The sequence below is a fragment of the Schistocerca nitens genome, chromosome 6 (assembly GCF_023898315.1).
Source record: "Schistocerca nitens isolate TAMUIC-IGC-003100 chromosome 6, iqSchNite1.1, whole genome shotgun sequence".
Lineage (NCBI taxonomy): Eukaryota > Metazoa > Arthropoda > Insecta > Orthoptera > Acrididae > Schistocerca > Schistocerca nitens.
In genome coordinates, this window is record NC_064619.1 from 631,287,788 (window position 1) to 631,314,528 (window position 26,741).

The 26,741-nt window shown below is 44.5% G+C and overlaps 1 protein-coding gene across 2 annotated transcripts in view; it reads left to right on the forward strand.

Annotated features, from left to right (window-relative positions):
- LOC126262817 (cytochrome P450 6k1-like) overlaps positions 1-26,741 on the forward strand; it is a 197,334-nt gene that overhangs the window by 156,634 nt on the left and 13,959 nt on the right. For both annotated transcript variants that reach the window (XM_049959663.1, XM_049959662.1), the window contains 2 exons: positions 8,671-8,933; positions 14,601-14,800. In XM_049959663.1, the coding sequence (XP_049815620.1) occupies positions 8,671-8,933; positions 14,601-14,800 (463 nt within the window). The remainder of the gene's footprint in view (positions 1-8,670; positions 8,934-14,600; positions 14,801-26,741) is intronic.

Consider the following 26,741-nt stretch of genomic DNA (forward strand, 5'->3'; position numbering starts at 1 on the left):
GGACAATACATTTCACTACAAAACTTTAAAGCCCATCTACGTTCACATTTTCTAACAAATTATAAGCCAAGATGGGCTCATTAAAAGTCCCAGAAATCGACTAGTAGGCCTACATGTCCATTTGCCGTGAATGAATCAATCACAAACTTCACTACTTGTGTCTTGAAGACAGAACTCATCCTTTCGACGCTAAACACTAAGTCGTCAACACCCTGGAGTCTGCACCATTGGCTACTCTCGTCTGCCATCAGTAGAAGCAGCCGTAAGTGCCTAGCCCCCCACCATTTCTCACTACAAAAAGTCTCCAGTCTCCAAGGGCGCAGGGCAAACAGATGACGAGGGTACACCTAGGAACCGTCGATATTATACTTGCACAGCGTCGTAGCTGTGTTAGGAAAGAATCAGAGATCCAAGCACGAATAGAAAGCAAGAAAGATCAAATCGTTATAGGTGCTGAAAGCTGTCTAAAGTAGGAGATAAGTCCAAGCGATATTTTTACAAAGGACCTAACTGTGTTCAGAAAGGATAGATTAAATACACAGTTGTTGGTGGCGTGTTTGCTGCTGTTAGCAGTGTTTTATTTTATAGAGGAACTGAATCGGATAGTTCCTGTGAGTTAGTATGGGTAGAGGTTATACTTGTCTGCCGGGATAAATTAATAATTGGTTTCTTTTACTGACCCCTAACTCAGGCGGATCTGTTGATCCAAAGTTTAAAAAACCTGAATCACATTTCAAATATGTTGGTGGTGACTACAGTCTGCCCTCGACGCGTAGGCGAAAACATATATTTGAAGTCGGTGGTAGGAATAAATCATCGTCCTATATTGTACTAAATGCTTTGTCCGAAAATTGTTTTGAACAGTTAGCTCAGGAGCCCTCTCGATTTGTAAATTTGGTTGCGATAACTTACCTGACCTCTTCGCAACAATACATTCTGAACAAATAGGGAGCATCACTACGGACTCAGGGATTAGTGACCACAAGGTCGTTGTAGCGAGACTGAAAATCACAATATACAAACCTACAATAAATAAGCACAATATATATGTGTTTAAAAACGAAAATGGAGATTCGCTTGACGCCTTCCTAAGAAACAATCTCCTTCCAAACCAGCTATGTAAGCATATATCGTCCGCCCGGCGAGCCGCGCTGTCTAACGCACTGCTTCCCGGCGGATTAGCGTCGAGGTACGGTGTTCCGGCCAGCCTGTGAGTGCTTTTTAGGCGGTTCTCCATCTGCTCGGCGAATGCGGGCTCGTTCCCCTTATTCCACCTCAGTTACACTATGTCGGCGAGTGCTGCACAAACACTGTCTCCACATACACGTACACCATAATTACCCTACCACGCAAACATTTAAGGTACACTTGTCTGGTATGAGACGTTCCCGTAGGTTCACTGGGGACCGAGCCGGACAATAACCCTGGTTTTGGTGTGGTTGGACTGCTGTGGCCTGCTGTGGGGTTGTGAACCACGGAGGGCAACGGCGGGACGAAACCTCTCTGTCGTTTCTAGGTCCCTGGTTCAATATGCAATACACAAGCATATGTCAGATGTGGGTTAAATTCAGAGAAATAGTATCGACGGCAATTGAGAGATTTGTACCACAATCGTACGCAAAACAGCTCACAACATATAGCAGAAGCAACGACAAAAAACATGAAAAATTTAAAAGAATGCAAAATCTTCAGAATTAGTGAAGTTTTATATAAGCTGGAAATTTTGCACTGACTTCAATGCGATATGTTTTCAATAGTTTTCACAATAAAACCATATCTTGCAAAAACAAAACAAAAAAATCCATAGTCATTCGGGTGATGCGTAAGAAAGATACACCAGCGGCAAACCATAATCAATACCTTCACTCCGCAATACAAATAGTAACATTACCGATAGCAGTGCCACTAAAGAGGAGTTCACCAACAAGACAAAGTAAATATTCCAGAATTTGAATCAAGAACAAATAACATCATCAATAACTGAGAAGTGGATATCTTCGGAGTGGGAAAGCAGCTTAAATCACTTAACAAAGGCAAGTCTCCCGATCCAGATTGTGCACCGATTACGTTCCTTTCAGAGTATGCTGATAGAATAGCTCTATACTTAGCCATCCTATAAAACCGCTCGCTCGATGGAAGATGCGTAGCTAAGGACTAAAAAGTTTCATAGTTCACACCAATACCCAAGAAAGAATATAGGAGAAATCCCACTAATTACAGACCCATATCCCTAAAGTCTATTTTCAGTGGGATTGTAGAACATACACTGTGTCCGAACCTCATGAATTACGAGGCGTGTTTTTTAAGTAAGTACCGTTTTGAAACTAGAAAAAGACGTGCTAAGATATCTCAATAATTTTATTTTTACGTGAAAGCCTGTACCTTAATCTACTTTTCTACATAATTTCCGTCAATATTGAGGCACTTGTCATAACGTTGTACCAGTTTTTGAATACCCTCCTCATAGAAGTCTGCCACCTGACTTGTTAACCACTGCATCACCACTCTTTTGACTTCGTCATCGTCTTGAAGACGCTGACCGCCCAGGTGTTTCTTAAAGTGCAGGAACAGATGGCAATCACTGGGCACAAGATCGGGCTGTACGGAGGATGATCTAGAGTTTCCGATCGAAAAGATATTATGAGATCTTTGGCCTGTTCGCCACATGCGGACGGGCATTGTCTTACAGCAAAACGATGCCCTTGCTCAACTTGCCACGTCTTTTGTTCTGAATTGAACGGCGCAGATTGTGCAATGTCTCGCAGTAAGCTGCTGCATTGATTGTCTCATTGCGAAGCAGAAATTCCACAAGCAATACTCCTTTTCTGTCCCAAAAAACTGTGCACATGATTTTCCGGGCAGAAATTGTTTGCTTAAACTTCACTATTCTGGGTGAATCTGAATGCCGCCATTCCATGGACTGTTGCTTTGATTCTGGTGTGACGTAAGCCACACATGTTTCATGGCCCGTGGCAATTTGGCTTAATAAATCATCACCGTCGTTGTGGTACCGCTCAAGGAAAGTCAATGCAGTGTCTAAACGTTTGATTTTGTGCACATCCGTCAATATTTTCGGTACCCAACGTGCGCACAATTTTCTGTAATTCAAGTGCTCGGTCACAATGCCATACAAAACACTACGAGAAACATTAGGAAAGACATCCCGCAACGAGGAAATCGTAAAGTGTCTGTTTTCTCTCACCTTATTGTCCACTTCCAAACTTTCATTAACGACCGAAGGATGCCCACTCCGTTGTTCATCATGCACATTTGTGCGGCCATCTTTAAATGCTCTCATCCACTTTCTTACCATTCCATCACTCATAATGCTTTCTCCGTAAACTGCACAGATCTCACGATGAATATCAATCGCTTTTAGGCCTTCAGCACTAATAAATCTTATAACAGCCCGTACTTCACAGTCGGCGGGACTCAACGATTATCGGAGGCATCTCAAACACTCGGTACACAACGTAAACAAGGAAGAATCAGATAGTAATGGCGTCAGTGCGTAGATTAAGGTACAGGCTTTCATGTAAAAATAAAATTATTGAGATATCTTAGCACGTCTTTTTTTAATTTCAAAATGGCACTTACTTAAAAAAACACGCCTCGTACGTCTAAGGCAACGCTCTAATGGCATATAGAACTATCTTTCTTGTCAAACACTGCTATCTCTAAACAGCTAGTTATCTTTCACGACACGATGTAATGAGGGGATCTTAAATTGATTCCACATTTCTTGATTTTCGGAAGGCTTTTGATACCGTTCCTCAGAAGCGGCGTCTAATCAAATACATGTATTTGCAGTATCGTCTCAGATGTACGACTGAATGTCTGATTTCCTATCAGAAAGGATCCGAAGAAACTGCCGGAAGGTCATCGAGTAAAACGGAAGTGATATCTGGTGTTCCCCAAGGAAGTGTTATGAGCCCTCTGCTGTTCCTAGTCCATATTAAGGATGTAGGAGACAATCTGAGCAGTCCTCTTGCGTTTTTTGCAGATAATGCCGTCTAGCAAAGTCACCATAAGATTAAAAACAGCTGCAAAATAATTTAGACAAGATGGCTGCGTGGTGCGAGAAGTGGTAATTGATTTTATATAATGAATAGTGTTATTCCATCCGGGTGAGTACTGAAAGGAATTCGGTTCCTCGATAAATCACGCAAACTTAAAGGCCGTAAATTCTACTAAATACGTAGGAATTACAGAAACGAACAACTTCAATTGGAACCATCACATAGATAAAATTGTGAGTCAGGCGAACCGAAGTCTTCATTTTATTGGCAGAACGCTTAAAAGATGTAACAGACCTGCTAAAGAGAGTGCCTACACTACGCTCGTCCGACCTCTTCAGGAGTACTGCTGCGCGGTATGGGATACTTAACAAATAGAACTGACAGAGGGGATCTAAAACGTTTTGCCGGCCGGTGTGGCCGTGCGGTTCTAGGCGCTTCAGTCTGGAACGCGTGACCGCTACGGTCGCAGGTTCGAATCCTGCCTCGGGCATGGATGTGTGTGATGTCCCTATGTTAGTTAGATTTAAGTAGTTCTAAGTTCTAGGGGACTGATGACCACAGACGTTAAATCCCATAGTGCTCAGAGCCATTTGAACCATTTTCTAAAAAGTTTAAAGAAACGCAGTTCACTTTGTATTATCGGGGAATAAGGGAAAGAGGGTCACAGATATGATGTGCGAGTTGGGGTGGCAGTCATTAAAACAAATGCGTTTTTGGTTGCGGCGAGATCTTTTCACGAAATTTCAGTCACCAACTTCTCTTCTGAATGCGAAAATAGTTTGTTGCCGTCCACCTACATAGGGATAAATGATCGTCGTAATAAAATGTGAGAAATCAGAGCTTGCATGGATGTATTTTGGTGTTCGTTAATCCCGCGCACTGTTCGAGAGTGCAAAGGTAGAGAAATAGCTAGTGTGGAGGTGGTTCGATGAACACTCCGAATGGCACGTAAGTGTGAATTGCAGAGTAATCATATAGTTGTAGTTTGCTTCCCACTGGCCCCCGCTATCGTCTTCTCCTTAGCATGGTCACACCATCCCAGTGATGAGCTTTATTATTACAATATTTTTCAGAACTGTGATCCAGTTGGCATACGCTAATGAAAAAGAGCTGTGTAATAGTTCGCACTCCAACACTGACTAAAAACACATCAAACTCTAAGTATTAAAAATGCATGACGCTTCATGAAATATAATACCAACAAAAATGGTTCAAATGGCTCTGAGCACTATGGGACTTAACATGTGAGGTCGTCAGTCCCCTAGAACTTAAAACTACTTAAAGCTAACTAACCTAAGGACATCACACACATCCATGCCCGAGGCAGGATTCGAACCTGCGACCGTAGCGGTTGCGTGGTTCCCGATTGAAGTGCCTAGAACCGCTCGGTCACATCGGCCGGCTTATACCAACAACTTTTATATTGTTACTAACCTATTACATATTTATTCGCGCATTTTTAATGTTAAGAACTGTTAGTTAATTGACGAAAATAAACTTAGTTATATCTCCATGATGTTATCTGTGCATTAAATGTTGGTAAGTGTGAAATGGTGAGCGGTGGGAATTACACCCCAGTCATACTTGGTACGCCTCTTGTGTTGAGACTCGCTGTTGCCTGCTGCGAACGCTAAGCGTTTCGGCCACTGTTAATGGCATAACATAGTCTGTCCGAACGATGGCAACGGCTTTTTTTTTTTCAGAGAAATTCACCAAACATCTACATCTACATCTACAAGGTTACTCTGCAATTCACATTTAAGTGCCTGGCAGAGGGTTCATCGAACCATTTTCATACTACTCTACAATTACACTCTCGAATGGCGCGCGGGAAAAAGGGACACCTAAATCTTTCCGTTCGAGCTCTGATTTCTCTTATTTTATTATGATGATCATTTCTCCCCACGTAGGTGCGTATCAACAAAATATTTTCGCATTCGGAAGAGAAAGTTGGTGATTGAAATTTCGTAAATAGATCTCGCCGCAAAGAAAACCGCCTTTTTTCAGTGACTGCCACCCCAACTCGCATATCAAATGTTGAAATGTGTGTGAAATCTTATGGGACTTAACTGCTAAGGTCATCAGTCCCTAACCTTACACACTACTTAACCTAAGTTATCCTAAGGACAAACACACACACACACCCATGCCCGAGGGAGGACTCGAACCTCCGCCGGGACCAGCCGTACAGTCCATGATTGCAGCGCCTCTGACTGCTCGGCTAATCCCGTGCGGCCAACTCGCGTATCATATCAGTGACACTCTCACCCCTATTGCGCGATAAGACGAAACAAGCTGCCCTTCTTTGCACTTTTTCGGTGTCCTCCGTCAATCCTACCTGGTTAGGATCCCACACCGCGCAGCACTATTCCAGCAGAGGACGGACAAGTGTAATGTAGGCTGTCTCTTTTGTAGGTTTGTCGCTTCTTCTAAGTGTTCTGCCAACAAAGCGCAGTCTTTGTTTCGCCTTCCCCACAATATTATGTATGTGGTCTTTCCCATTTAAGTTGCCCGTAATTGTAAAGCCTAGGTATTTAGTCGTATTGACAAATGGTTCAAATGGCTCTAAGCACTATGGGACTTACCACCTGAGGTCATCAGTCCCCTAGACTTAGAACTACTTAAACCTAACTAACGTAAGGACATCACACACATCCATGCCCGAGGCGGGATTCGAACCCGCGACCGTAGCAGCAGCGCGGTTCCGGACCGAAGCACCTAGAACCGCTCGGCCACAGCGGCCGGCTCGAATTGATAGCCCTTAGATTTGTGCGATTTATCGTATACCCAAAATTTATCGGATTTCTTTTAGTACCCAGTGGATAACCTCGCACTTTTCTTTGTTTAGTGCCAATTGCCACTTTTCGCACCATACAGAAATTCTCTCTAGATCGTTTTGTAATTGGAATTGATCGTCTGATGATTTTACTAGACGGTAAATTACAGCATCATCTGCAAACAATCTAAGGGGGCTGCTCAGATTATCACCTAGACCATTTATGTAGATCAGGAACAGCAGAGGGCCTATGACACTACCTTGCGGCACGCCAGATATCACTTGTGTTCTACTCGATGATTTACTGTCTATCAATACGAACTGTGACCTCTCTGAGAGGAAATCACGAATCCAGTCACGCAACTGAGACGATACTCCATATGCACGCAATTTGATTCATAGTCGCTTGTGAGGAAAGGTATCAAAAGCCTTCTGGAAATCTAGGAATATGGAATAGATTTGAGATCTTTTGTCGACAGCACTCATTACTTCGTGGGAATAAAGACCAGAAGAACGATATTTTCTGGATCCGTGTTGGTTATGTATCAATAAGTCATTTTCTTCAAGGTGATTCCTAATGTTCGATTACAGTATATGCTCCAAAACCCTACTGAAAATTGAGGTCAGTGATATGGGCCTGTAATTCAATGGGTTACTCCTAGTTCCTTTCTTGAATATTGGTGTGACCTGTGCTACTTTCCAGTCTTTAGGAGCAGACCTTTCGTCAAGTGAGCGGTTGTATGATTGCTAAGAAAGACGCTATTGTGTCTGCATACTCTGAATACTCTGAAAGGAACGTCATTGGTATACCATGTGGACCGGAAGACTTGCCTTTCATAAGTGATTTGTTTCGCAACGCCTAAGATATTTACTTTTATGTCATTCATGCTAACAGCTGTTCTGGTTTCGAATTTTGGAATATTTACTTCGTCTTCTTTCGTGAAGGAATTGCGGAAAACTTTATTTAGTAACAGCCGTGCAAATTGAGAAATTCTCTCTTCGAAGACTTGACTGCAGCTTAGAGTCAGTCAAGTCTTCGAAGGAAGCCGCTGAGAGTTCACGACAACCGGAAACCGATGGCCCCAGCATGCTAATATCGATAATTTTTGAGAGGTGCATATGGGGCCTGAAGACGGCGAATTAAATTGCTGAAACTGCTAGCGGAAATAAAACAAAACAACATCTCAATCTGCAGAGCTTGGAGAATTTCTTTGTTAAGTGTTTGACCAGCGGCTGTCCCACGTCCACAATGGATCAACAGGGATAGCAATATGTCGCCCCATTTGCACACAGGAACGTGCTGTCCTGCAGTTGTTATGCTCCAGTATTTTCCAAAGCTTGGCTGCGAGCTTTTCTGTCATCGTGTCTAGCTGGCATTCTGCGACACACTAGTAAATCACACTTAGGAGTTGGCCAGGAGCCACCTGCTTGGATTGTCTGTTCAAGCTACTCAGAACCTCATTCAAAATATTACAATTAGCATCCCACTCAAAGCGAATGCAGGTGTCTTTAAAAAAATGGCTCTGAGCACTATGGGACTTAACTTCTGAGGTCATCAGTCCCCTAGAACTTAGAACTACTTAAACCTAACTAACCTAAGGACATCAAACACATCCATGCCCGAGGCAGGATTCGAACCTGCGGCCGTAGCGATCGCACGGTTCCAGACTGTAGCGCCTAGAACCGCTCGGCCACCACGGCCGGCGCAGGTGTCTACTCTGTTATATTTCAACTACGTGAACAGCACACTGAAGATACATTTTTTGAATGAAAAGATTTGCAAACATGTTCATAACCTTATGCTGTTTTAGTTCTCTGAAGCGTGCTGTTCCGCTACGGACGCTGGTAGTGACGTGGTACGTATTTCTGTGACAGACGATCCAAGACTGCGGGCGTGAGATGGCGGACGTGGTGGGGAAGATGGTGGACCACGGGGAGTCGGTGGAGGTGAGGGAGCTGATAGCGCGCTTCACCACTGACGTCATCTCCTCCGTCGCCTTCGGCCAAGAGTGCAACTGCCAGCGGAACCCTGACCACGAGTTCCGACAGTGGGGACGCAAGATCTTTGAGCCTTCTGCGCGTTCGGCCATCGGTTTCCTTCTGATCTTCCTCAGTCCAACGTTAATGAACTACCTAAGGTAAGACCTGCAACACTTAATTCCTGTAAACAGATCCATTTGATGTAAGGGGAATGGGAGATCCTCATGGTAGAGTGAGTGAGAGGCTGTATTCACGCTGCAGAGAGCGGTATTTAAGTGTCCGCTCAGTCTTCCAAATTTAGGTTTTCTGGGAGTTCCACACGTCGCTTTCGGCAAATGTTGGAATGCTTCCTTGAGAATGACACCTCTGAATTTGTTCCCAATCCTCCTATAATCCGAGCCTCTTCGTCGACGGAATGTTGGATATTAATAGGGCATGTATGTTACAGAAAACATTCTGCGTAGCACCAACTTGGCTCACAGCCGCTGTCTTGCTACTGATTCTGCTTTTCAGATCCTTGAACAGGAACTTCCGCATGCTCTCTTCCCCATACCTGGATTTTAAAGTTTTCTCCAACCTAGGAACTTTCAGAGAGCCCTCACTGATGAACAAAGTAAGCGCATATGGACTATGAGACCAATTGCGTGATTGGATTGAAGAGTTCCTAGATAACAGAACGCAGCATGTCATTCTCAATGGAGAGAAGTCTTCCGAAGTAAGAGTGATTTCAGGTGTGCCGCAGGGGAGTGTCGTAGGACCGTTGCTATTCACAACATACATAAATGACGTTGTGGATAACATCGGAAATTCACTGAGGCTTTTTGCCGATGATGCTGTAGCATATCGAGAGGTTGTAACAATGGAAAATTGTACTGAAATGCAGGAGGATCTGCAACGAATTGACTCATGGTGCAGGGAATGGCAATTGAATCTCAATGTAGACAAGTGTAATGTGCTGCGAATACATAGAAAGAAAGATCCTTTATCATTTAGCTACAATATAGCAGGTCAGCAACTGGAAGCAGTTAATTCCATAAATTATCTGGGAGTACGCATTAGGAGTGATTTAAAATGGAATGATCATATAAAGTTGATCGTCGGTAAAGCAGATGCCAGACTGAGATTCATTGGAAGAATCCTAAGGAAATGCAATCCGAAAACAAAGGTAGTAGGTTACAGTACACTTGTTCGCCCACTGCTTGGATATTGCTCACCACTGTGGGATCCGTACCAGATAGGGTTGATAGAAGAGATAGAGAAGATCCAACGGAGAGCAGCGCACTTCGTTACAGGATCATTTAGTAATCGCGAAAGCGTTACAGAGATGATAGATAAACTCCAGTGGAAGACTCTACAGGAGAGACGCTCTGTAGCTCGGTACGGGCTTTTGTCAAAGTTTCGAGAACATACCTTCACCGAGAGACAAGCAGTATATTCCTCCCTCCTACGTATACCTCGCGAAGAGACCATGAGGATAAAATCAGGGAGATTAGACCCCACACAGAGGCATACCGACAATCTTTCTTTCCACGAACAATATGAAACTGGAATAGAAGGGAGAACCGAAAGAGGTACTCAAAGCACCCTCCGCCACACACCGTCAGGTGGCTTGCGGAGTATGGATGTAGTTGTAGATGTAGATGTAGATGAAGATGTGCACTTAATGTGGAGATGCTGAACATGTTGGAAAAGTTAAGTCATACAATCTCGCACTACTTCACCGCAATGGCCGCACTACGTATGGAGTGTCTCCATGTAATGATCCAAAGTTTCAGTAATGCTGCTGAAGAGCAAAACTGTCATTTTCAGGCTCCAGAAGTGGCCACGTCGGAAGTTATGACGTCAAATGTGTTACGGGATATCTCAGCCTGTAAGAAACATGAGAATCTAAAAGTCATTCTTTGTGTAAAGCAACAAACTGTACTAGGGTATGCTAATAGTACATACTTGTCAAACAATTCGGGAGGGTATATATCTTTCACTCCCGCCGTCGTTTCGTGCTTCCTTATACTGAAATTGTGTTTTTGCTTCATGGGTTCCCTCCTCGCTATTATGTGTGGAAAATATGTGCTTGGTCGCTTAGGTCCACCAACTTCTTTCAGGTTAAAGTCACACGGTGGTTAAGGTATCTCTGTCGATCACGTCCATGGAAAACTCCGACAGAGAGATTTGTCATTCGTTTTCTGAGACCTGGTTGATTTCGCATTGCCCGCCATGCAGCACAACAGAGTGTTATGGAGTTTCAAGTATTGCCTGCAAAATCGGTCACAGGATCCAGTAATGGATATTCAATAGGGTATTTGCTAGCCACGTTAAAACAAACATTGAACCATGAACTCTTAGTGTAACTGGAGAATTATCAAGCCCTGAGCAAGAACCAATGCTGGTGTTAAGGGCTGCTGCTACACTGGTCCAATTATTTAGTCTAACCCAATGATGGTGTCTGCCACCATTATCATACGCCATGTGATATTTTTATTTTATTTATTTTTGTGACTTCTCATTTGTTCAAGCAAATGAAGAATATGCGATGAATTCTGACTTTTCCAGCTGAGTTTTCCAGCGAGCTGTCCGCTGGACAGCTGTGGCGGTGGTGTCCATTGTCTGCGAATTTCTCCGTAACACACGGTACGAGCCAGTGTGCAGAGATTGTAAGGGTGGTTTTACGCCGTCGTTGAGGAGCATGACATGCGAGCAGAGATCTAGGTCCTTATGCATGTAACAAAGTGGCGTCCCGTGACGGAATCCTTTGGAGGATGGATGCGCGCGACGTGGTTCTGCAGTCGACGTAAGAAATCCGTCTGGTCTTGCGAGGGAGTTTGCAGTGTATCTGCGTCGACGAATTAGCCAGGAAGACGCAATGTCTCCCCGTAGACCAACTCCGCAGCCGAAGAATCAATATCGGGCTTATAAGCTGTTTGTAGGCCAAGAATAACCATTGGAAGAGACAAAGTCCATCTGTTTCCATAGCAAATGAACACCGCCTTCAAGGAAAAAATCCACAAATCTGGCAAGCTCCGCGAACAGTTCCTATTCAAACTGCCGTCCACAGCTAACCATGATGACCCAAATGTACACTACTGGCCATTAAAATTGCTACACCAAGAAAAAATGCAGATAAACGGGTATTCATTGGACAAATATATTGTACTAGAACTGACATGTGATTACATTTTTACCCAATTTGGGTGCATAGATCCTGAGAAATCAGTAACCAGAACAACCACCTCTGGCCGTAATAACGGACTTGATACGCCTGGGCATTGAGTCAAACAGGGCTTGGATGGCGTGTACAGGTACAGCTGCCCATGCAGCTTCAACACGATACCACAGTTCATCAACAGTAGTGACTGGCGTATTGTGACGAGCCAGTTGCTGGGCCACCATTGACCAGACGTTTTCAATTGATGAGAGATCTGGAGAATGTGCTGGCCAGGGCAGCAGTCGAACATTTTATGTATCCAGAAAGCCCCGCACAGGACCTGCAACATGCGATCGTGCATTATCCTGCTGAAATGTAGGGTTTCGCAGGGATCGAATGAAGGGTAGAGCCACGGGTCGTAACACATCTGAAATGTGACGTCCACTGTTCACAGTGCCGTCAATGCGAAAGTGAGGTAACCGAGACGTGTAACTAATGGCACCCCATACCATGACGCCGGGTGATATGCCAGTATGGCGATGACGAATACACGCTTCCAATGTGCGTTCACCACGATGTCGGCAAATACGGATGCGACCATCATGAGGCTGTAAGCAGAACCTGGATTCATCCGAAAAATGACGTTTTGCCATTTGTGAGCCCAGGTTCGTCGTTGAGTACACCATCGCAGGCGCTCCTGTCTGTGATACAGCGTCAAGGGTAACCGCAGCCATGGTCTCCGAGCTGATAGTCCATGCTGCTGGAAACGTCGTCTCATTGTTCGTGCAGATGGTTGTTGTCTTGCAGACGTCCCCATCTGTTGACTCATGGATCGAGACGTGGCTGCACGATCCGTTACAGCCATGCGGATAAGATGCCTGTCATCTCGACTGCTAGTGATACGAGGCCGTTGGGATCCAGCACGGCGTTCCATATTACCCTCCTGAACCCACCGATTCCATATTCTGCTAACAGTCATTGGATCTCGACCAACGCGAGCAGCAATGTCGTGATATGATAAACCGCAATCGCGATAGGCTACAATCCGACCTTTATCAAAGTTGGAAACGTGTTGGTACGCATTTCTCCTCCTTGCACAAGGCATCACAACAACGTTTCACCGGGCAAAGTCGGTCAACTGCAATTTGTGTATGAGAAATCGGTTGGAAACTTTCCTCATGTCAGCACGCTGTAGGCGTCGCCACCGGCGCCAACCTTGTGTGAATGCTCTGAAAAGCTAATCATTTGCATATCAAAGCATCTTCTTCCTTTCGGTTACATTTCGCGTTTGTAGCACGTCATGTTCGTGGTGTAGCAATTTTAATGTCCATTAGTGTGGGTAATGGTATCAATTGGCGCTGTCTGTGACCAAAGGGCACAACGAATGATCATTCAAAAAATGGCTCTGAGCACTATGCGACTTAACGTCTGAGGTCATCAGTCGCCTAGAACTTAGAACTAATTAAACCTAACTAACCTAAGGACATCACACACATCCATGCCCGAGGCAGGATTCGAACCTGCGACCGTAGCGGTCACGCGGTTCCAGACTGAAGCGCCTTTAACCGCACGGCCACACCAGCCAGCGAATGGTCATTGTGAAAGGGTAACATTGACTGTTCGATGGAGTAACTGGTCGCACAACATCTAGATTTACATGGGAGAAATCTACTGTTCCATCTACGTCTTTGGCACTGTAAACATGTCCTTGTCCATTCTTGACAGTGCTTTTCCGTGCCAACCCACACAAAACGTTGGCGAAAGAGTCGAAAAGCGGGACATACTCCTCGATGGCACAAGTTATGGATGCTGTCAAAAGTTTATTTTCTGAACGCTGGTGAAAGAAACAGATAAGGTCGTCCACGAGAGAGGTCGCAGTAGAGCTTGACATCTTCTCCCAGAAAGTTGACGAGTTGCAACTTTTATGGTGTCACATCGTCTTTCGGAGTTCCTAGTCTTCTTTTTGTGCTCGGGCCAGAGCAGAAAAGTCGATTGAACTCGACGCACAGTTGACGCGTGAAAAACAGTCGGCCACTACATTAGCGATTCCCGAAATGTACTTGATGGCAGTACTGGACTGAGCTACGAACTCTAGACGGTTCAATTGGTGAGGAGAGCAGCTGGCACTGTTGAAAGCAAAAGTCAACGATTTATATGGTACGTGGACATCTTGAAAACTCGCGCTTCGACTAGATTGCTTCATATACTGCCAGAAGCTCACGATCGTAGACGCTCCACATTCTTTGAGATTCTGACAGTTTTCGAGAAAAGTATACCAATGGTTGTCAAGAATCGTCTCACCGCTACTGTAGCGCCGCGCCGATAGCCGCCTGGCATCCACCACTAATGCAAGACGTGCGTCGAGCATAGAATGAGTTAGGAGCGTTGCGTCAGCCATGCTCGGTCTCGCGGCCTCAAATTCGGAACACATAGCACCAGTCCACTGCACTGGGTAGTTGCCTTTCGTCTTAGGACCAGTCAGCATCGCATGTTGTTTGCACACTCCTTGTGGATCACAACCTGATAGGAGCTTCATTTTTTCTGGAACAGCGCCATCTTTCATTGGCCGCTACATACAATATTTTGGAAATGTTAGACAAGTAATCGTCTTTCACAGTAGAAAGGGAGAACTGCTTTTAGGAGTCGTTGCGTTAATATTAAATAATTATTATCTTTTTTGTAGGGTCAAAGGAGGAACAACAGATGTCAGCAGATATTTCCAGCAGATGGTCGCAGACACTGTCGCTTACAGAGAGAAGAACAACTACAGTAGGAAAGATTTCATGGACCTCCTCATTCAGCTCAAAAACAAGGGATATGTCGACCCTGACAAAGGAGAGACAATGGAGAACGGGCATCAGAATGGTGTTGGCACTCCTGACAGTAAGTCCCTCCTTCTCTTCTTGTTCTTGCTGGTGTTTAGCTACACTCACAGTGTCCTCTCTTCCAAATGGCACAAAGCCATCGTGTAGGAATATAATGTTATTTGTGCGCCTACGTATCATATAATCTCAGATTGCATGTTCTATGGTTTGTAAGTTGTGTTTCTTTGGTGTATGTGAAGGGGTCGGTGGAAGAAAGTGCTGTCACTAACTTTAGTAAGAATTAGTTTGATCCCATTATCTCTTTTGTTTTCGAATGCACCACATGCTGGTAACGTGTGCTTGGATAAGTACTACTAGAAAACGCTGTCTACTAGCTTAATTGCTTTGTGTTACTACATTGCTGTTCTTGACTTTGAGTGTAACCAAATATATAACGTACAGTAGTGCAAAAATACTTTCTTCTGTATTAGTACATGCGTATCTACACAATGTGAAGCACGAGCTGTGAGTTACCAGAGCAAAAATGCTTCTGTCGCACCAAAAAAAGGGGAATATGTTTTTCTTTAGAGACTCTGACAGAAAAGTGAGCAATTGGTTGCCTCGATCCTTATTCAGCCTTTCTCACCACAAATTTTGGCATGTTAACATATTTGCACCCTTTGAATACAGAACATTCTGATTTATCCAGTCTCTCTTTGTAGTTAAGCCTTGATATTCAGCAGTTCCCTCTCATTGCCATCATCTATACAGGGTGATAGTGACCGGGCCAAATATCTCACGAAATAAAAATCAAACGAAAAAACTACAAAGAACGAAACTCGTCTAGCGTGAAGGGGGAAGCCAGATGGCGCTATGGTTGGCCCGCTAGATGGCGCTGCCATAGGTCAAACAGATATCAACTGCGTTTTTTAAAAATAGGAATCCCCATTTTTTATTACATATTCGTGTAGTACGTAAAGAAATACGAATGTTTTAGTTGGACCACTTTTTTCACTTTGTGATAGATGGCGCTGTAATAGTCACAAACATATGGCTCACAATTTTAGACGAACAGTTGGTAACAGGTAGGTTTTTTAAATTAAAATGCAGAAAGTAGGTACGTTTGAACATTTTATTCCGGTTGTTCCAATGTGCTACAGGTACCTTTGTGAACTTATCATTTCTGAGAACGCATGCTGTTACAGCTTGATTACCTGTAAATACCACATTAATGCAATAAATAATGGCCCAGTCACGATCAATGGACCACTCTGTATACGTCTCTCATCGTTTAAGTATATCCCACCGCCATTGTATAGACTGTCTCTCCTTATCTTTCTTTACTTCCACTCCTTCACCATACCTTGGCAGCTCACAAATTTTGGGGGTCCAACTTGTGTTTAAAATATCAGGGCAGAATTCGCCCTCCGCTATACCTACGTGTTGAAGCTTGCCGGTCTGGGAGGGTCCAGATCCCCTGAGCCTATGTATGGTCTCCATTCATCTGTATTTTTCATTTCCACTGTCTCCTCTCTCCTTTGTTCCCACTGTTTCTTTCTCCATCCTCCTCCATCTTTCTTTATTTTTTACTACCACTGCCTCCCATTGACCATCAATATTTCTTCTCTCTTTGGCTCCCACTGCTATTGTCTTCATCCATCTCTCTTTCCCTTTCACTGCCACTTTCTCTCTCCCACCATCACTGTCCCCTCTCTCTCTCTCTCTCTCTCTCTCTCTCTCTCTCTCCCTCTCCCTCTCCCTCTCCCTCTCCCCCCCCACCCCCCACTGGCACTGTCTCCTCACCCTTCCACCATCACTGTCTCTCTCTGCTACTCTCTTTTACCCCCAAAAAGCGTGAATACGTTTGCAGGACTGAGGCAGCTGACTCCCCACTTTTTATTCAGAGTCTTTTAAAGAGGTACGTATTCGTCTTTTCATGCTAAGACTGAAACATTTTTCTGGCTGATTCCCTTTTTTTTCACTGTTACAGGAGGATGTGCTATTCATGTAAAATTAATTCTATAGGTCAGTAAAATTCTGACACTTTATATACTTCAACACATAAACAGCACATCAGTATGCATAATACAATGGTAACATAAAATTGCTTACGTTACCCTTTTTCTGGTTGCTTTGCTTATTGCTCGCAATTTATCGAAAACGCCTGGCTTGTGTCTTACAAGAGAAAAAATGTTACTAGAAATATTTGCAGTCTTTACAGATTTATATGATTTTTGGCAGTCAAATAGTTCAAATGGCTTTGAGCACTATAGGACTTAACTTCTGAGGTCATCAGTCCCCTAGAACTTAGAACTACTTAAATCTAACTAACCTAAGGACGTTACAAACATCCATGCCCGAGGCAGGATTCGAACCTGCAACCGTAGCGGTCGCGCGGTTCCAGACTGTAGCGCCTAGAACTGCTCGGCCACTCTGGCCGGCTTTGGCAGTCATTTTATTTTTTCAGACTTATTAAGACACTTTTTAGCGCATTTTTTTGTCATTATAGTACCGCTTTGGGCATATTTGTATAGGTGTGAATTGGCCATTATACAGAGACAGTGCCCCATAAGTCTTATTCGTGAAGAACTGCAAACTAAATAATTGTGTGGTCTAAGAACTCTTACAATGATCCTAGAACCCTTGCCCTCTGATCACTGCGCCAGTTCAAACTACATTTACTTCTCAGACGGATATTACGTTCATTTCTTATGCGCTTTAGTAAGGTAATTTTGAACCTCTGGACCTTGGTAACGGATAATGATATCGAAAACAGTTTCGAAGTTGCCATAGAATATGATCTGAAGAAGTTATGAAAAGAATGTCGACGATATGTCATGAACAGAAATTACAGAAGCGGCCATCTCCACAACTAATGGTTTTTCGTAACCAAAAATCATGGTCTTCTGGGGTTTTCTCAGAAACCGCCCGTGAAAAAACAGAGCTTTTATAAGCTGTCTAAGGTTAACCCTAGATCACACCTAATGCGACAGAACCGTCCGATTAGCTTAATTTGCCTGGGCTGGAGGGAGTCTGTAATATTTGTCTTTGTGATCAACAGAATGGGGGATATGACGCCCTCAAATATCGCATTTTCGTGCACGGCCGGATAAAATCAATCTTTGTGACGTAATGTCCTTATTGTGATAGGACAGCTCTTGCTCTCCATACACGTAAATGATCCTACGGCTAGTATGAATAGCAATCTGCGATTATCAAAATATCCACGGGTGTACTGCCGGTCTACAGTGTCCAACGGGCACAATATTTCGGCGGTCATACATGTCGCCATCATCAGGTGAACTGACGGACTGAGCTCCTGTGAACGTGCCGGCACGGAGATCCGTACACTATGGCTGCTCAGGTGGAACTGGGTTCGGTCGCGGCGGCGGCGGATTTAAATACCCTCCGCCCGCGGCGCGCTCACTCCGCCGTCCGCGCCCCGCGCCACGGTCGCGCGGAGGAACAGATTGCGACGGCGTCTGAGATGACGTCGGTGTGATGGCTCCGTCCGCCGTGGTCGTCACAACTATACATTTGCTCGATTTACTCTTGATTAACCCAATCGCTGGTTCCCAAGCCTTGCTAAGATTATAGCCACAGTCACGATTTATGAGGTCGTCATTGGTGCGAATTTCGATGGCCTCTCTAACAACGCTGTCCCAGTATCTCGACGTCTGTACCAGAATCCTCGTGCGTTCATACTCCATAGCGTGATTTTCCGACAAACAATGTTCAGCGACCGCCGACTTGCTCGGATACATCAGTCGAGTGTGCCTCTGGTGTTCACGGCATCGATCCTCGACGGTACGCATCTTCTGACCAATATACGACTTGCCACATTGACACGGAATCTGGTACACGCCGGCCTTCCTCAAACCGAGGTCATCTTTGGCGCTCCCCACCAGTGCACGAGTTTTATTCGGAGGACAAAACACCGTTCCGACCCGGTGTTTCTTCAAAATGCGGGCGATCTTTCCCGAGAGTGCGCCTGTATATGGGATAAACGCAGTGCCTACCTCCTCCCTCGTGACTTCATCCATATCCACAGGTTGTGCTGTAGTGGTTGGGCGGAGAGCACGTTGAATCTGCCACTCTGAGTACCCATTTTTTCGAAATACAGTTCTCAGATGTTCCAATTCCTGGGGTAGACTCTCTGCGTCAGAGATAGTGCGCGCCCTATGTACTAGAGTCAGATATCATGGTGAGTTTTGACGTCGTTTCCTTGTTCACGAGGGTACCCCTGCGAGAATCACTAGAATTGATTAGTCAGAAGTTTGACGAGAAGACCACTGAACTTTTTAGGCATGTCTTGACTTCCACGTATTTTCTTTTTAATGGAGAATACTACGAACAGACGGAGTAGCCCACTCTCACCGGTGGTAGCGAATTTGTACATGGAGAACTTTGAGGAGGAAGCCCTGTCGTCATCCGAATGGAAACCTACTTGCTTTTTCCGTTACGTGGACGACACTTTCGTCATCTGGCCACATGGTATGGATAAACTCCTTGACTTCCTTACACATCTAAACTCCATACACCCCAACATCAAATTCACTATGGAGACTGAAACGGAGGGTAAACTACCTTTCCTTGACGTCTTGGTCAAGAGAAGGCCTGACGGCACCCTAGGTCATGGGGTGTTTCGGAAGACAACGCACACTGATCTGTATTTGCACGCAGACAGCTGCCACCACCCTTCACAGAGGAATGGGGTACTTAAAACTCTAGTACATAGGGCGCGCACTATCTCTGACGCAGAGAGTCTACCCCAGGAATTGGAACATCTGAGAACTGTATTTCGAAAAAATGGGTACTCAGAGTGGCAGATTCAACGTGCTCTCCGCCCAACCACTACAGCACAACCTGTGGATATGGATGAAGTCACGAGGGAGGAGGTAGGCACTGCGTTTATCCCATATACAGGCGCACTCTCGGGAAAGATCGCCCGCATTTTGAAGAAACACCGGGTCGGAACGGTGTTTTGTCCTCCGAATAAAACTCGTGCACTGGTGGGGAGCGCCAAAGATGACCTCGGTTTGAGGAAGGCCGGCGTGTACCAGATTCCGTGTCAATGTGGCAAGTCGTATATTGGTCAGACGATGCGTACCGTCGAGGATCGATGCCGTGAACACCAGAGGCACACTCGACTGATGTATCCGAGCAAGTCGGCGGTCGCTGAACATTGTTTGTCGGAAAATCACGCTATGGAGTATGAACGCACGAGGATTCTGGTACAGACGTCGAGATACTGGGACAGCGTTGTTAGAGAGGCCATCGAAATTCGCACCAATGACGACCTCATAAATCGTGACTGTGGCTATAATCTTAGCAAGGCTTGGGAACCAGCGATTGGGTTAATCAAGAGTAAATCGAGCAAATGTATAGTTGTGACGACCACGGCGGACGGAGCCATCACACCGACGTCATCTCAGACGCCGTCGCAATCTGTTCCACCGCGCGACCGTGGCGCGGGGCGCGGACGGCGGAGTGAGCGCGCCGCGGGCGGAGGGTATTTAAATCCGCCGCCGCCGCGACCGAACCCAGTTCCACCTGAGCAGCCATAGTGTACGGATCTCCGTGCCGGCACGTTCACAGGAGCTCAGTCCGTCAGTTCACCTGATGATGGCGACATGTATGACCGCCGAAATATTGTGCCCGTTGGACACTGTAGACCGGCAGTACACCCGTGGATATTTTGATTATCAAATACGCCGGGAGAAACTCAAGAATCAATCTGAGATTGTTTGCTGATGACGCTTCAGCTTATGGGAAAGAGTCATCGTTGAGCCCCTGCAAGATACAGGAAAGGTTCTAGAGAATTTTTGTTTTCTATGGTGAATGGAAACTTGCGCTGAAAGTGGAAAAATCTTAGTTAATGAGGATGAGTAGGAAAAGTCCGCCCCCGTAGCTGAGTGGTCAGGGCGACGGAATGCCGCGCACAGGGACTCGGGTTCGATTCCCGGCAGGGTCGCGGATTTTTCTCCGCTCAGATACTGGGTGTTGTGTTGTCCTCATCCTCGTCATCGTGTTGTCTTCCACATCATCTCATCCACCGCGGTGGCGACAGGAAAGGCATCCGGTCACCCCTTACCAAATCAAACCATAACCGTGCCGACCTTGCGCAAGTGCGGGACAAAGGCACAAGGAAAAGAAGAGTAGGAAAGACAATCCTGTAGCGTTAGAATACAATATTACTGGTGTGCTCCTTGACATTGTCGTGTCGATCTGATATTAAGGCATGACATTGCAAATGAACATGAAATTGAACGAACACGTAAGATCGGTTGTAAGAAGATGAATAGTCGACCTCTGTTTATTCGAAGAATTTCATGAAAGTGTAGCTCATCCATGAAGGAGACGACATACTGAGCACTTGTTGGACCCATTCTCGAGAACTGCTCAAGTATTTGAGACTTGCCCTGGGTCGGATAAAAGGAAGGCATTGAAACAATATCAGAATCGTGTTGTTAGATTTGTTACTGGTAGGCTCGAGCAAGACGCGAGTATTACGGAATTACTCTGTGAGTTAAGATGGGAATCCCTGGAGGAAATAAGAAGTTCTCTCCGCGTAACGCTATTGACAAAGTTTAGAGAGTCGCCATTTGCCGCTGACTGAAAAACAATCCTATGGCCACCAACATGCATGTCGCTTAAGGACTGCAAAGACAAGATGAGTGAAATCAGGGCTCGTACAGCAGCATATAGACAGTCGTTTTTCCTCCACTCCGTTTGTAAGGTGAACAGGATAGGGAATGACTAGGTACTCTCCGCCAAGTACCGATGGTGGCTTGAGGAATATGTTTGTTGATTTAGGTGTTACACAAACTATAGTCACTGAAGCACTGTTAATCCGTATCTATATGTACCTGTATGATGCAGTCTTCCTTCAGACCCTTTTAATGACGCTTCGATGCATATGGCTACTTTCATCTTCCTGGAGTACAAGATTTTTCAGTGCAAAAGTAATATAGAAGCTGTAGTGTCCAATCTGATGAATTTAACAATTTATGAACAGGACTTTTACTAAGCTTTAATTAAATCTCACTTTTTCTCCTTACATTTAAGCACAAATTAATTGTGCTAGACACGCGGAGTGGCCGCGCGATTAGAGGCGCCATGTCACGGATTGCGCGGCTCCTCCCGCCAGAGGTTCGAGTACCCCATCGGGCATGGGTGTGTGGGTCGTTATTAGCATAAGTTAGTTAACGTAATGTGTAAGTCTAGGGAGCGTCGCCTCACCAGTTTGGTCCCGTAGGAATTCACACACTTTTGAACACTTTAATTGTACAAGACATTTAACAAATATTTTTGGCTCAAACTAAGCAGGTCACTGAGTCAAATAAATGCCATGTAACCTACAATTCATCCTCAGCTTTGATCTGGTTGCGGACACCGAAATACTTAATCAAAATATACAGTAGTGATTTCACAGTGGGAAAATGTCCCACGGGAAAGGAAGGGCTGGATTAATGTCTCGTGACGACGTTGTGTTGGAGACTGAGTGTGTGGTGTCACCGCCAGACACCACACTTGCTAGGTGGTAGCCTTTAAATCGGCCGCGGTCCGTTAGTATACGTCGGATCCGCGTGTCGCCACTATCAGTGATTGCAGACCGAGCGCCGCCACACGGCAGGTCTAGAGAGACTTCCTAGCACTTGCCCCAGTTGTACAACCGACTTTGCTAGCGATGGTTCACTGACAAAATACGCTCTCATTTGCCGAGACGATAGTTAGCATAGCCTTCAGCTACGCCATTTGCTACGACCTAGCAAGGCGCCATTATCAGTTGCTATTGATATTGTAAGTAATGTACAGATAAGAGCTACGTTCAACATTAATGGATTAAAGTTAAGTATTCCACCAGCTACGTCCGTTTTTTCTAAATTCTAATTTCCTTGTCCTGTTCCAGACCTCACGCCAGCCTGCGTGAGCTTAAACGCGTGCCTTTCGGCTTCCTCTAAATTTAGTGGGTTGGTCTCCTGCCAATCCACAACAGAGTGCTAGGCGTGATCAGCACGGTTATGACAGGATATCGTCACGACATTTGATAAGGAAACATTATTCACTCTTGCTGTTCAGCGTCATACACGAAGTATTTTATCATGTACCGTATTTGCTCTACTGTTGCCATGTCGCCAGATATAATTTTCTGGATTTCCCGCCACAAATATGCCGCACCCCTTAGGACCTGTAGTGGAAAAGGAATTCTATACCTGCCCTCGTATCTGGAAATCTTCAACGTAAGAAGCATGTAGGGTGGGCATAACATAATGCATTCCGCATACACAGTCGACTATGTCAGCATTAGTTGAGTTAGTAACACTTAGAGACCTGAAAAATTTGCAATTTGCGATAAATGCGAATAAAGATGCGAAAATAAGAAATTACGTAATAAATTCTATTTCACAGCGAATTGCGTCCAGGTGGACTATTTTATCACAGGTAGTTTGAAATAGCTTTATTTTCTGTCCATAAATACCGAAAATCCACTCTGTTTTCGATTACTTGTACTGCAAAATCATTTAATGTAGCCCAGCTTATAAAAATAATGTACCTGACAACGTGGGTACAAAATGAAAAGTACACGAACGCAACGATATATCAGTGCGCTCGGTGCTCTGGTCACACTGATTGTGGCCAGTGAGATACATGCTGCGTAATCCAACACAGGACTCAGTCGTGGGACATAGCATCTTAGGACAAAGGAATGCTTACGTTTGTCTGCTAGCTAAAGTTCAAAATTTGGTATAATGCGGACACTTTAACGAGGCAGTTTTAAGTGGCAAGGGTTTTTGTAATTGTGGTTGCGTTACAAAACACAAAATATGAGAGCTGCAAAGCCTGTAGGGATACAGAGAACGACAGCAGCACTCCTAGTGGCATGGCAGTAAACTTGGAGTACGAGAAAATATGGCGTGGAAAATATTTTTAATCCGAAATACGCGATCAGATGACAATATTCTTCATTTATACCTCACGGTTGGGCCTCATAGTCTAGCAGGGAAGTGCGTACCTGGAAACTGAAAGATTTTTGTGACCTCAGTACGGAGAAATAATTCCACCTTAGCACATTTCAAAATTTAAAAATTATCTGAAATGTCATGACACAGAAAGTGGTTTCACCGCATTGTGGTCCTTATTACTCTCTCAGGCGTATAGCACTCTTTGAATGGCACTGTCAATATATTCCTTATTACTGTATGGATAAAATGATTTCCTATCTGCAAATGCTAAAAATGAAGCAGTAGTTATGCAAATGTGTTCACACATTATTAACAGGTACTCAGGTACTACAGACAATACATTTTAGCAAAAATCAGTGCAGTACACTCATCCTCCCACTCCAATGAAAATTTAAAAGCAAATAATACACACTCTCATGCTTTCATCATTGTATCTACTACTGGTTTCTGTATAACTAGAGTTTACTAAATGCAATAGCATTCAGTACAGTGGAAGTAAGTTCACACTACACCACACAATCTCATGTACAGATATGCACTCCATGTTTTTTGTGCATAATAGTACCTGGCACGATGGCTATTGTCAGTAATACCACAAAGCATACTCACAATCAGTGGCAAGAAGCAAAACCATTCAATGCAGAAACACCTATTCATTCTGTGACAAGATGTGATACGGTTGAGTACCATTTCTGTCAAAAGCTCTAACATGGAGTTCATTAAATGTGAGAAAGTTCGACAAATGGATGCAAATTATAATAAAGTAGTCCAACCCCGGTAGCTGAGTGGTCAACGTGACGCAATGTCAATCCTAAGGTCCCGGGTTCGATTCCCGGCTTGGTCGGAGATTTTCTCCGCCAAGGGACTGGGTGTTGTGTTGTCCTGATCATCATTTCATCCCCATTGATGCGCAGGTCGCTGAAGTGGAGTCAACTCGAAAGACCTGCACCAGGCGAACGGTCTACCCAACGGGAGGCCCTAGCCACACGACATTTCATTTCATTTTTCATAATAAAGTAGAACATGAATAATGTACCAGTACTTACAACACATTTAAATGTTGTAAGACAAAAACAAACATGGAATGATTTATACCATGCACTGTTATGGACGCAAGCAAAAATCAAGCAGATTATGAGCAACACATTCACAATGCAAGTCAGAGTCCAACACCCCCCCCCCCCCACACACACACACACAAGCGAGGTCGTAATTAGGAACACAATGATATGAAACCAGCTTTCTTTTGAAAGACACCAAAACAAAAAAGGGCTTTAAGTCATAAAATAAGAAACCGAGATGATGAACTGATAAACTTGAAACAGTCCAAATCGCCTGTCAGCGAACCAACATCATATTGCCAGAACTTGCTCTACAACTTTCGCCCCCCTCGGATACATGAAATGCTGGTACTTGTCGGGCCTGAACTACCTTATTTACGCCGGCCACTGTGACCGAGCAGTTCTAGGCGCTTCAGTCCGGAACCGCGCTGTTGTTACGGTCGCAAGTTTGAATCCTGCCTCGGGCATGGATGTGTGTGAGGTTTTTAGGTTAGTTAGGTTTAAGTAGTTCTAAGTCTAGGGGATTGATGACCTCAGATGTTAAGTCCCATGGTGCTTAGAGCCATTTGAACCCTTTTTTTAACCTCTTTTATGACACTGCCAACATGAACAAGCAATTGCGTGGTAGCCATTACGGAATGCTTTGTGTTGCATGTTGCTCATTGTTTTCTTATTTTGATATCAGTGAATTAACTAATCCTGCTCCATCAACGTGTTCTCTTATGACCATCAAAACTGAAGAGTGGGTTGGGGATCCCTATGACCACGTGCCCAGTTTCTGCAAAGACCATGTGTCAAGTTCTACATTTGCAGATGTATATGAATATAACCTGGCTGCTCTGTGAGAGGGCTTGTTTCCATTCACCGCTCCTCTATAACTCTAGTTTGTTTATGCTCGCTGTCTTCTGCTGGTTTATAGTGTTCACTGTGTGTAGTATAGTGCTGTGTAGTGTAGTGTTGTATAGTAGTGTAGTCCAGAACTATAAATTATAAAATTTGTTATACATCAATGCTGCATAGTGCAATAGCCCCCTATATGTTGCATCTGGATGAACAGATATCTGTGCACCAGAAGGCCATATAACAGTATATAATTTTTTCCTGTTATTACTATTTTCCTTTTATATAGATGTTCTATGTAGATTCCCCTGTTAAAGAGCATAATATTTAGTTATTATTAACATATTTGTTTTAATTACATTAAAATATTATGTACTCTTTTTCATGGCAGTTCAAGTGCACCTTCAGTCTGTTCCTTTACATCCAATCATCCAGAACATTATGACCACCTACCTAATAGTCAGTATGTCCACCTTTGGCATGGATAAGGCAGTGACACATCAGGGTGTGTAAGCACTGCGGCCCTGGTAAGTCGCTGGAGAGACTGGCACCATATCTGCAAACACAAGTCACCTAATTCCCGAAAATTCTGCGTGGGGGGGAGCAGGGGGTGATGAGCACATCCCAGATGTGTTCAGCCAAGTTCAGACATGGCGAGTTGAAGGGCTATCACACCATTTTAAACTCGCCACTGTGTTCCTCAAAACCACTCCATCACACTCCTGGCCTTGTGGCGTGGTGCATTATCTCATGGAAAAATGCCACTTCCATTGGGAAACATGATCGTCATGAAGGGGTCTACATAGTCTACAACCAGTGTACAATACCCCTTGGCCATCAAGGTACTTGCACGAGCTCTACTGGATCCATGGATGGCCATGTGAAGGTCCCAGAGCATAAAAAATGGAGACACCGGCAACTTTTCTCCATCCTGCAGTACAAGTTGTTCACCTGGAAGATAACAAATTTGCACTCTCCTATTGGCATGATGAGGAAAGTATCAGGGTTAATCAGACCATACAATGCTCTGCAATTGCGCCTACATCCAGTGCCATTGGTCACATGTCCATTCCAGTTGTAGTTGCCGATGTCGTGGTGTTAACATCAGTACGTGGATGGGTCGTCAGCTGGGGAGGCCCATAGTTAGGAGTGT